Raw genomic sequence first — 12,480 nt, 5'->3', positions numbered from 1 at the left:
CCACAGCAGAAAAATGACTCTTGCTATCGGTTTGGCTTTGGATCTGAATAACAGATGCTTCCTACTTTTTTTGCTGAAGCCAAGTTTGCCCACAAAGATCACTTGGAATGGGGAGTGACAGAAGCCCCCAGAACACCTTAAGAGGTCATTTAAGATGGCACATTGAATGCAGAATCATTTTATTTAGTTAATCCCATTATTTCTCTGGGGGAGGGGGACCTAGAACTCATTATCTCCTAGTTTCTGGGCCAGCACCTTCACCATTTCACCAAACTGCCTTAAGCTTCATTAAAACTCAACCTACCAAATTAGGGAGACAAGGTATGTTATGGGTCTCTCCGTCTAGTCTAGTCCATCTTACTGGCTCAAGAATTCTGGGACTTGAAGTCCACAAGCCATAAGGGGGCCATGGTTCCCCACCTCTGATCTAGTGGGAGCAAGAAGAAGCACCTTTTCTGTCATGGCTCCCTCCCTGTGGAACATCAACCCTGTGGAGATAAGATTGGCCTCTACATTGCTGGTCTTCCAAAAGGTCATGAAGACATGGTTTTGCCAGCAGGCCTGGGGGATCCCAGGCAGTGGTGGGATTCAGCCAATTCGCACCACTTCGACAGAACCGGTAGCTAATTTTTTGTTGCCCAGGCCCAGAATGGACTTCCGGAAGTGGCATCCACACAGAGAACCGGTTGTTCACATATTTGAATCACGCCACTGATCCCAGGTGGATATGGAGCCCATCAAATGGTTTGTTTGAATGTTTGAATTTTCTAGTGGTTCAAGTTTGAAGAAAGATTTTTTTTTCAGGGGCAGAGCACACACTTGTAGTACAAAATGTATTATTCACACACAAACTTGGGTGTGGGTGCCTCCCCCGGTAGATCCTGAGAAGTTATTATAGCCTAGAAAGTGCTCAAATATAAACAGGAAATATTTATTTTATTTTATTTTATTTTGCTTCAAGTGACGTGTGATCAGGATGTGACAAGGCAAACCTTTATAAAACCTAATTTGTACTTTTAACAGTTGGATTGGTGCAAACAGTCTTCGATATTACCAAGATTTATTTCTGTGTAAACATTTTTATGTTTGCACCATAAAAGGTGAGGTGAAACTTGACAATGGACTTGATTAAACTGGAATGTTCCTTTCTGCACTATTTAATGTTTAATTAGAGATCCGGGATTACCTTGAAGTTGAGTCACTTAAGGTCACTTTTTCCACTACTATAATTCCAGATGAGCCATATCAACCATAAGAAGCATGAGAGATTGCACACAGCATTCAAAGCAATAGGGCTGAATTCACATAACACATTTAACCCGCTTGCAGAATAACCAAGCACAGAACTAACCAATGTTAAGGTAGCAAATCACAGATTTGTAGCTGATCAGGTTAAACATATCAAGATATGCTGCAAAGTGCATACTTCATAGTTGTAAAATTGTAATTTGCATAGTTTTACTATGGTAATTATTTTTCATTTTATCTTTTATCTGTAAGTTACCCAGAGTCACCTTAAAGGAGAGATGGGTGGCATAAAAATTTAATAACTAAATAAAACCCTCAAATTGTATTTTGAATTCTAAGATATAGTTCAGTTTATTATAGGTGCTAGAAATCATACTGTCCTCCTTCATCTATGCCAAAAAACTCAACCTCACCTTGAAAGAAGGAAAATAAAAGCATTATATCAAGACTTCCCATCATCATGTGATCAAAGGAATGTTGCGAAACTAGGTGTACAACTTTTAAGAACATTGCCACAAAACTGCTGATCTGGAAGGCATGTAGCTCAGTATAATGAACTAATGAACTAAAACAAACCCACAGCATTAGTGACAACAAAACTCGTGAAATCATTTGGGGGAAAATGCTGTATTAAGAAAGAGCATATCAGATACTGAGATATAGGAACCTTGAATAAGCCAAGATAGTGATTGTTCCCTGGTTGGACGGTTGTTAATTTAGCCCAGTGTTGTCTGTTGAATTTCTGCTACATAACTCTTCCATCAGAGGACCTCAGAGCTTTTAATTCTCAGATATTCTTAAGGACTGCATAGGTTTGGGATAGTATGTTCATAACTGCCTTCCGGAACTGGAAAAGAGAATTTGAAGAATTTTAAAGGGTGTATATTTTAGAACAGAACAGAATAGAGCTGGAAGGGATCTTGGAGGTCTTCTAGTCCAGCCCCCTGCTTAAGCAGGAGAACCTATACCATCTCAGACAAATGACTAAGAATAGGCTACTATTCTTAAAAATCTCCAGGGATGGAGAGTCCACAGTTTCTGGAGGCAAGCTGTTAGGAAGTTTCTCCTTAATTCCAGGTTGCTTCTCTCTCTGATCAGTTTCCTTCCATTGTTTCTTGTCCTGCCCTCTGGTGCTTTGGAGAATAATTTGACCCCCTCTTCTTTGTGGCAGCCTCTCAAATACTGGAATACTGCTATCATGTCGCCCCCGTTTCTTCTTTTCTTTAGTCTAGCGGCTAGCTAGCCAAACCCTGCAGCTGTTCTTCGTATGTTTTAGTCCCCAGGTATAGGTAGACCTCAATTTACAACCATTCATTTAATGACCATTCAAAGTTGCAACAGCACTAAAAAAGTGACTTAGGAACATTTTTCATACTTATGACCATTGCAGCATCCCCATGGTTATCTGATCAAAATTTGGATGCTTGGCAACTGGTTCATACTTAATGTTGGTTGAAATGTCCCGGGATTATGTGATCACCTTTTGGGAACTTCTGACAAGTAAAGTCAATAGGGAAGCGAGGTTTACTTAACAAACGTGTTACAACTGCGGCAAGAAAGGTTGTTAAGTGATTCACTTAACAACTGCCTTGCTTAGGGGTCAACTGGTCATAAGTTGAGGACTATCTGCAGTGGCAGGGTTATTATGCTTATGTACGATGCTTAAAGAATAGATTTCCTTTTTAAGATTCCCCAGAATGCATCCTTTCCCAAATTCTGCGGAAGCTCTGGAAAACAATTTTGTTGTTGTTGTTGTTTCCTTCATTCAGAGTCAAAGCCACGGGAACTTTTCCTGAAGTATCTAAAGCACAATGATTGTTAGAGGTGAAAAGCTCTCCTGAAGTTAGAATATGAGACATATTTCCCAGGCCAGAAACCCAGAGGAAATGGAATAAGAAATCAGTATAAGGAAAGATTAGAATCAAAATTTTATTTTACTTAAGGGACTGTACAAACACTTAACAGACTTATGCCAAATTTGGAGGGTACTTGCAGTACCTGTCATTTTAAATTTTAAAATTGATAAAATAAAAACAGGAAATATGCTATATATATATATATATATAATCAGCCCAGGTTCGAATCTCAGATAAAGGGTATGACTAACTGATGAGAACATAAAGAGTTCAAAATGATCATCTTAGCCTCCCAAATTCTTTATTAGCAATTTGAATAATTTGCACAAATAATGAGCTGTCATAAGTTGACTATGTCCTGTGGATAAGCCCTGAGTCGGGCCAAAACAGGAATGAAAGAGTTAATTAGCAAGGTCCACTCAAAAAGCCTTGACAAATACTTAAACATTATATATATATATATATATATATATATATATATATATATATATATATATATATATATGAGAGTTATGTTCATGTGACACCTTCTGTACAATGCTGACTATTGCAGAACATCGGAGAGAGGGAAATGCTCATGTTTTACCAACAAGGATCTATTGTCCACCAGATTATCCTGAACTGAAACACCAGGCAAACATGGCTAATGCCAGGAGCGTTAGTTAAGCAATATCATATCTATATGTTGTCAGCAGCAAGAATGCTTTATGCACAAAAATGGAAAGATATTTTAATTCCCACAATGGATGAAAAACTGATGGAATCAGCAGAGATAGTTAAATTGACTGCTTTAATCAAAGACAAGAACACATCCAATTTTGTTTCTGCTTGGCAACTTTGTACTTGAGATGGAAAAAAATGAAGCTTGACTTTGGTTTTTGGCTGATTAGATAAACTTGTTGAAATGGTTAGTATATATTAGTATGTAAAAGTAAAAAGTTGAGGCTGCAATGTTAACTATCTTAATGAAATTAACCATCTTAATTATTTTCTCTAGCTTTGTTTCTACATGGAAACCGTTTTTGGACTTTTTGCTCGACACCGAAAAAAATTCTATATTAATTTTGGGATCTGATGATTAGAATTGTTTGATTATAGAAATACTGTACAATACTGAATTTTAAATCAAAAGATTGTTTTATATCGGTAACTGTTTTGAAGAAAGTTGGAAGTTACCTTTTTTCTACTTTTTTTCTTATCCCTTTGTATTTTCCCCCTCCCATTTATTCCTTATTAATTCTGTTTCCTTGTTTTATTATATTTTAACTTTTCCAGAAATTGAATAAACTATATTTTAAAAATTATCTTTGCTCTGATCTATAGCTCTCCTTTTCCAATACCATAGTACTTGAAAAAAATAGAAAAGTTATTTTGATCAAAAACTTTCTCCCTGGGCCTCTTCCGGAATGCAGTTGCAGAGAAGACAGGAAATTAAATTCTTTTCATCCCAGGCAAAGAATGATGGAAAAATAACAGGAAGCAGCTTTTGGAGCAGAGCCCTTCTAACTTTCATACATAATGCATTTCTATAAGTTAGGCGAAGCTGAACCATGACTGGGCAAGTTGTTGAGTGCAAAATAGAGCATAACATAGGGTGTCACAGGGGTCCCTGGAACTTGCCCACTATCACCCAATATGTTGTTGGGTCATCAGAGTCATGCAGTGTTCAGGAAAGGTTAAGAGGACCTAGGATCTTCTGAAAAGTGGTCCATGCTCCAGAAGATGCTTAAGATGACGTTGCCCCCTAGTGGCAGTGTCTTACTCTTCATCCGAATGAAACATTCAGTGGGCAAGAGATTTTGGCTGAGATTCAGAATCTAATGTTATCACTCAGTTTATTTTATTTATACTTATCTAGCTTTCATTTTAACCAATAATTCAAGGTGGGCAAATGTATCTTAATATTCCTTCATCCTATTTTTCCCCACAATAACAATCCTGCAAGGTGAATTGGGCTGAAAGAAATTGACAGCCGGCTTTCATCCTTAAGGCGGGACTAGAACTCACAGTCTCCTAGCTTCTAGCCTGGTGCCTTAACTACTAGACCAAACTGACACTTTTCCTTTTGATGATCCTTGTCTTCCTTACTGTTAAATCACGACAATACTGTAGTTAAGCAGTGCTGTGAGAGTCCAGAAATCACTAGGGAGGAAATTAGAAGCATTTTACAATTTGCTTTTAAGAACAAAAGTCATAACTCTACCATAATTATTGCAGAAGCCACCACAAGTAGCTGAATGAGCTGTTTTCAGGGTGCAGTTTTCCAAAAAAACAGAGTCCCATGTGCTTCAGAAATCTTTTAAGACTGTTTCCTGGTCTGGGGTTATTGTTTACGGAGCTCCTGTCAACTCTTGTAATATTGTCTTGTTTTTTTATTATGTTCCTAACCATGTTTTTAAATGATGTGTAGCGTTACCCCCTCAAGGGCCACCAAAGCCCAGGGCTCCCTACCCCCTCCCCCTTCGGTCTCGCTCCCAAACGTTGGCAACAACGTCCATTTGGTGGGAGCTCACGGGGAGTGATGACCAGCCCCCAACCATAGCAGTCAGTGCACGACGGGACTTAGCATCCCAGGACAGTCGTGGCAATAATAGTCAGTAGTATATAGTAGCCGTTTGGGATGCAAAAGGGGTGGGGGATCCTCCGGCTCCAGGCAGCAGCGGGGACGGTCAGCGCTCCGCAGAGGCAGCTCCCACAGCGTCTACACTTACACCGGTGATAATAAGCAAAGAAGTGGTTTGCTCTTGCCTTCCTAGGACCGAGACAGGGTGCCTGGTCCAAAGTTACCCAGCTGGCTTTATGCCTAAGGCAGTTTTAGAACTCACAGCCTCCTGGTTTATAACCAACTGCCGGTGGAGCTCCGGATGGCATCAGACCTCCGAACTTTCCGTCGTGGCCTGAAGACCCATTTATTTGAATTAGCTGGTCTGGCCTGACGGGGGAGTTGGGTTTTAAATTGTTGTTTTAGAATAGTATTATTGTTTTTAACTGGGCACTGATTTCATCTTTTTTTTAACTTTTGTATTGTATTGTATTGTTATTTATATGCCCTGTGAACCGCCCTGAGTCCCTAGGGAGAAGGGCGGTATACAAATTAAATAAAACGTAAACGTAAACCCGATGCCTTTTAGCTGCTACACCAAACTGGTTCTTATATTAACTTTACACCTCGAACTACACTTTAATTAACCTACTCTAATGCAGCGTTTCCCAACCTTAGGAACTTGAAGATGCGTGGACTTCAACTCCCAGAATTCCCCAGCCAGCATAGCTGGCTGGGGAATTCTGGGAGTTGAAGTCCACGCATCTTCAAGTTCCTAAGGTTGGGAAACGCTGCTCTAATGGACCAGCGGTTCCTAGGAGGCAGGTAGTGCTCGGTTTACCATTCCACTAAACCCCGATCGATTTATCCCTGGTTTATGAGAAAAACAACAACCCCACAGCGACCCGGCTTGCCAGCCACGAGGCCAGCCCCCCACAATCATGCTGCACGAACGGCAGCAGCCGGGACGGCGCAACAATTCAGCCACCCAACGCTGTGCGGCGTGCGGAACTCAGCGCCGAGCGCCGCGCAGCTCGGGTGCCGCGAAAGGAAAGGGCACCGAGCCAAAGCGGAGCATGCCGGGAATCGTAGTCCTTCCTGCCTCGCGGGCGTCACCAGCTGGGGCGGCCGGAGCCATTCTCCCGGCTTGCGGGATGCCGCCGGCGCCCGTGCTTTGCGCGAGCTGCGGGACTCAGCGCGCCGCACTCCGGCGCCCCAAGACCGGCCAAGCGCTGTGCCGGAGCTGCTTCGCGGCCGCCTTCGAGGCGGAGGTGCACGACACCGTCGTGACGGCGCGGCTTTTCCAGCCGGGCGAGACGGTGGCCATCGGGGCGTCGGGCGGGAAGGATTCCACGGTGCTGGCGCACGTGCTGCGCCTGCTGAACGAGCGCCACGGCTACGGCCTGCGCCTCTTGCTGCTCTCCGTGGACGAGGGCATCGCGGGCTACCGGGACGACTCGCTAGCCGCCGTCCAGCGCAACCGGGGCCGCCTGGGCCTGCCCCTGCACGTGGTCTCCTACCAGGAGCTTTACGGCTGGAGCATGGACCGCATCGTCCAGCACACCGGCTCCAGGAACAATTGCACCTTCTGCGGCGTCTTCCGGAGGCAGGCGCTGGACCGGGGCGCCGTCTTGTTAGGGGCGGACAAGATCGCCACAGGTAAATTTTTATCTTAATTTCTGTACTTATTATGTGTTTTGTTGTTAGTCGCCCTGAGTCCTTCGGGAGATAGGGCGGGATATAAATCCCATCAATCAATCAATAATAGATAGATAGATAGAATAGATAGATAGATAGATAGATAGATAGATAGATAGATAGATAGATAGATAGATAGATAGATAGATAGATAGATAGATAGATAGATAGATAGATAGATTGATTAGATAGATAGATAGATAGATAGATAGATAGATAGATAGATAGATAGGCAGGCTGCGCCCGGGGATGGGATGGTGGAAAGGGTGCGAAATGCCTGTATAAATCAGTATGTCTTGGAGCAGGAGTCTTCAAACTCGGCCCTTTTATGACTCATGGACTTCAACTCCCAGAATTCCTCAGCCAGCATGCCTGGCTGAGGAATTCTGGGAGTTGAAGTCCATGAGTCATAAAAAGGCCGAGTTTGAAGACCCCTGTCTTGGAGCGTGTGCAGAACGCCGGGGTGGGGGTGGGGAGAGGGAGAGAAAAGACCAGCCCGTTCACCAATCGGACGATGCAATTCATAAATTGATTACTGGTATGTTTGATTCAATAGAACAGAATATATGTAACTCGTATGTTGAACTGTGGAGTCCTTCGTGCTCTTTGAGGGCTGTAATTTACTTGCAGCAGCTTCATTATTGAACTAGGCCAGGGGTTGGCAACCTTGGCTCTTTTATGACTGGTAGACTTCAACTCCCAGAATTCTGGGAGTTGAAGTCCGTGAGTCATAAAAGAGCCAAGGTTACCTACCCCTGAACTAGGCGCACTGATCTTGTTCCCTAGTTGGGTAATGAAATGTCTGCAAGCAAATGACCAAGGACTCCACCTATCTGGTTATTGGAAAGGCCGCCGAGATTTTAGGGAAGGGTGCCAATGTTCAACCCGTTTTGAGTTTCTGCTTACTTTTCAACAGAAGTAAGTCCTCTTGGTTTTAACATAACAACAACAACTTTATTGATTAGCCCTTGGGCCATATCAAAGTACAAAGTTCCAGCAACAAACCGTCCCTCTTGGTTTTACTGCTCCCAAGTAAGAGAATGCAATACGTGCATATGTTTCATACTTCAACCCCCATAAGCTGCAGCCAAAATGGCCAATGGCGGGGATTGTGGGAGCTGTATTCAGAACATCTGGAAGGCACCGGGGTTGCTTCAATTAGTAGATGTAATGCTGGGTTTGGACAATGTGCTAACTATATTGTGATATGAGTTTACTTTGGGCTTACTTCATTGTGTGAGCCCAGCCATTTATGATTTATTAAATCATAGTTAAACAAATGGGGGTTAGTATGTTGTTTGTAATTATAAGATTAACTCCTTTAAAACGTAGTAATGTCCTAAAGCTTTTGGAATAATGGGGAACATTAACTTTGTTAGCATGATGGATAAGTACAGACATCACATTGAGTAGTAGGGCAGTGTTTCTTAAGCTCAGCAATTTTAGGATGTGTGGATTTCAACTCCCAGAATTCCCTAGCAGGCCTGCTGGCTGAGGAATTTTGGGAGTTGAAGTCCACCCACCTTAGAAAAGCTGAGGTTGAGAAATACTGTAGTAAAGTATCTAGTTTGGTTTGGATTGAGCATATTATGCGAATGGACCTTGATGTCTAGCTGAGGAGTTTGTGAGCCTGACCAATTGTATCTCAGTGAACAAAGTGTGATGCCGAGCACTTGTAGAGTCAGGATTTTTATTTTATTTTCAGCTTCAGAACCATGCCGAGCTTGCTTATTAAAAGACTTGGAGTTCCTTCTTTCTCAGTGTTGCGCCTTAATTTTGAAAATCTTCTAAAAGTCTTTGAGTTGCTAAAATTACTGCTCCCGTGTGTATTATTGATCCGTCAAGGATTTGCTAGTAAACCCAGACCAACTTTCTGGCAGCTTCAGAGGAAGAGGGTTGAGTTTCCAGCTGACTCCTGTAAAAGAAAACCCAAAAGCCTTTTGGTCCATTTCACCCACCCTGTCTCACTTCTCTTTGCTTCCTAGGCCATAATGCCGATGACGTGGCCGAGACAATCCTGATGAATTTCCTGCGGGGTGACGTTGGCCGGCTTCAACGCTGCGCTGAAATCCTGACGGGCGGCGAGGGAACCCTGCCTCGCTGCAAGCCGCTGAAGCACGCTTATGAAAAAGAGATTGTGCTTTATGCCTACTTCCAGGGCTTGGACTACTTCAGCACCGAGTGCGTGTACGCCCCAAATGCCTACCGGGGCCACGTCCGTGCCCTGCTGAAAGACTTGGAAGCTATCCGACCCAGCTCAGTGGCTGACCTGGTGCACTCGGGGGAGTGTCTGGCTGTCCGCAAGGACATTCGCTTGCCCGTCCAGGGCACCTGCCGGCGGTGCGGCTACTTCTCCAGCCAGCCCCTTTGCAAAGCTTGTGTGCTGCTGGAAGGGCTCAACCGGGGACTCCCTAAGCTGGCCATTGGCAAAACCAACCGCCTGCAGAAGGCTTTGTTGGAGGGGGAAAAGCCAGAGGCTGGTTTAGAAACAGAGGAGAACTCAAGGAAAGCAAACCGAATGGGAAGGACAATAGATTTCTGAATGCCCTTTTTTAATGCCCTCATTTCCTGGTTAGGTTTGCTAAGGTGGGATGGGATTTTTTTTTGAAAAAAAGATTCTTAACAATTAATTGCATAGATCAGGGAGTATGTTTCTACTGCACTTTGGCAAATGCAGTTGTCCTTATCAAGGTTCAAACGGCTGTGTGGTCTTTAAAATAGCAGAGTTTTTTTGGCTTCCTTAAAAAAATTGCTTTGAATATAAATTGTCACGAATTTGCTGCATCTCCCTTTTGAGCCACCTGGCTACTGGCTATCTTGCACACCTAGAAATACCCAGCCAATCGCTCGCTCGGTGTCACAATTCTCCCATTTGCAATTTTGGATGGCAGTTATTGAACAGTAGCCATATCTGACAGGCTGTGTCTCCGTGATTGTGAAGTAGTGAAAACCACAGAAAATGGATTTGTTGCTTTTTGTAGACATTTGAACGAGGTTTGTCCTCCTCCTGGCTATTAGATACCTTAATTTCTCACCCTCAGCCTATGGCCAGGTTCTCCTTAGAGATGAACTACCAAATATTATTACATCCTGTTGTACTATCATTTCTACTTGAAACTTCAGCCCCTTATAAAGGAATTCCTAGGAAGAGACATCCACAGGAAACTACCATGACTGTGGTTTTAGGACATCTGGGGATCCTCCAAGACCATTTGAGAGGTTTGCAAAATCAAAATTATTTGCCAGATATTGAAGATATTTAGGAAAATTTAAAACAATGTCACTCTTCTCATTATTTTTCATTTGCTAAAAAATACTATTTTTCCCCCGTGAACAATATTTTATTTACACTAATATCTAGTAAAGGGGTATTCAACCTTGACAACTTTAAGACTTTGGACTTCACTCCCAGAATTTCCATAAATATAATCATACAAAAGCTCATCCATCATTTTTAAGTGAGAAGGAAGTCTGACGGTAAAAAATGTAAACACTTTTAGCAGAAAAGACCACTCTCACCCATAATGTAGCCGTATTTTGTCTTGCTGCTACAAGAATGAGGCCGTAAGCATCATCTAATAAAATTGTGTTTCTATGACATTTTAAATTTCCTATTCATTTCCTTTTCTTCTTTAAACCCTAAATGGCTACTTTTTCCATGTAGAATGTTTATATACATGTATAAATATATACACTGGCCAAGGACTGCAATAAAGTTTATAGGGCTACCATAGCACACACAGATTTTGCACAGCAGTGTGTAAAATCCATCGGATTTTGACAGCTCAAGTACCTTCTATATATTATGTAACTCTAGCTATCACATTTTATGTAATTTTAGGTAGTGGCTCAGTGGGTTAGGACACTGAGCTTGTCTATCAGAAAGTCGGCAGTTTGGCGGGTTGAATCCCGAGTGCCGCGTAACAGAGTGAGCGCCTGTTACTCGTCCCAGCTTCTGCCAACCTAGCAGTTCAAAAGCACATAAAAATACAAGTAGAAAAATAGGGACCACTATGGTGGGAAGGTAACAGCGCTCCGTGCACCTTTGGCGTCTAGTCATGCCGGCCACATGACCACAGAGATGTCCTCGGACAAGCGCTGGCTCTTCGGCTTTGAAATGGAGATGAGCACCGGCCCCTAGAGTTGAAAACGACTAGCACGCATGTACGGGGGAACCTTTACTTTTACCTTACCTCTTATAGCCAGGCATAGTACACTTACGGGTCCAAGTCCGGCTGTTTTACAGATGCATTTTAATTTGGTTTTAATTTTTTATTTAATGGTTTCTTCAGCTAGACCATTTTATAGGTGTTTACAGATCACTTACTATTACGTTTCCTGCATTGGTCTGAGATTACAATAAAACGACTGACATACACCTGTACCAATGTTAGCTACAGCATCCTTTCCTGTGGAGGTCAGGAACAAGACTGCATTCAGGAACTGTTCCATGATAACATGGCAAGCAAATCAACAAGGGAAATTTAATGTAATGCCAACTGCTATAGTTTGAAGTGCATAGTTAACAAAGGAATGAATACCTCTTTATATTCACTATCCTGAACCTAAAGCTTTCAATTTTCCTGTTGGTTTTCATTGAACCAATAGTACAAGGCCTGGGTGTAAAGCAAGCACTTTAGTGAGTCAGAATGTAAGAGTGGATTGATTGGGCGGGGTCCTGGATTCAGAATAAAAATATGGGAATGGAATACACAGTTTAAGAGATTGCTTCAAGAGTAGCTTGGAATCAGCCTGGAGTCTGTCTTCTCATTTTACACACCATGTTGAATCTGCATAAGTAGGAAAAAATGGGGAAATTATCATAAATAAGGTCACAGCAAAATTGTACCTGGAGAAATTCACTCTTTGCCTCCCCCTCCAGGCTGTTGCATTTAGGAAAAGGATTCTGATAAGAGAGATCCTCTCGTTGCATGAATCAGCTTCAGGATCTCAACACAGGAAGTGTTAGCCCTTCAATCTGGCTTTAATTGAGATAATTATGATTTCTTCTGCCTTAATGGAGATACTATCAGCATTATTTTTTTAAAAAAAAATCCTACAAATTTGATAAAAAATTCATTTATGGTCACCTCTGTCCACAAGATTTTCAGTAGTTGATTCATACAATAAGCTAAA

The 12,480-nt window shown here is 42.4% G+C and overlaps 1 protein-coding gene across 1 annotated transcript; it reads left to right on the top strand.

Moving 5' to 3' along the window:
* Positions 1-6,765: 6,765 nt before the first annotated feature.
* Positions 6,766-11,220, top strand: CTU1 (cytosolic thiouridylase subunit 1). Its single transcript, XM_083369365.1, has 2 exons — positions 6,766-7,305; positions 9,330-11,220. The coding sequence occupies exons 1-2, from the start codon at positions 6,801-6,803 to the stop codon at positions 9,884-9,886; spliced, it is 1,062 nt and encodes a 353-aa protein (XP_083225491.1). The 5' UTR covers positions 6,766-6,800; the 3' UTR covers positions 9,887-11,220.
* Positions 11,221-12,480: the final 1,260 nt, after the last annotated feature.

Source organism: Vipera ursinii (assembly GCF_947247035.1).
Source record: "Vipera ursinii genome assembly, chromosome: 9".
Lineage (NCBI taxonomy): Eukaryota > Metazoa > Chordata > Lepidosauria > Squamata > Viperidae > Vipera > Vipera ursinii.
Note: the sequence above shows the minus strand (reverse complement) of the source record. Positions and strands in the feature narration are given on the sequence as shown.

What these genes read in the sequence shown, in the direction of transcription:
- CTU1 (XM_083369365.1), top strand. Translation starts at nt 6,801, where the DNA reads ATGCCGCCGGCGCCCGTGCTTTGCGCGAGCTGCGGGACTCAGCGCGCC. An exon ending in GGCGGACAAGATCGCCACAG is followed by an intron (nt 7,306 to 9,329) that starts GTAAATTTTTAT and finishes TTTGCTTCCTAG; the next exon opens with GCCATAATGCCGATGACGTG.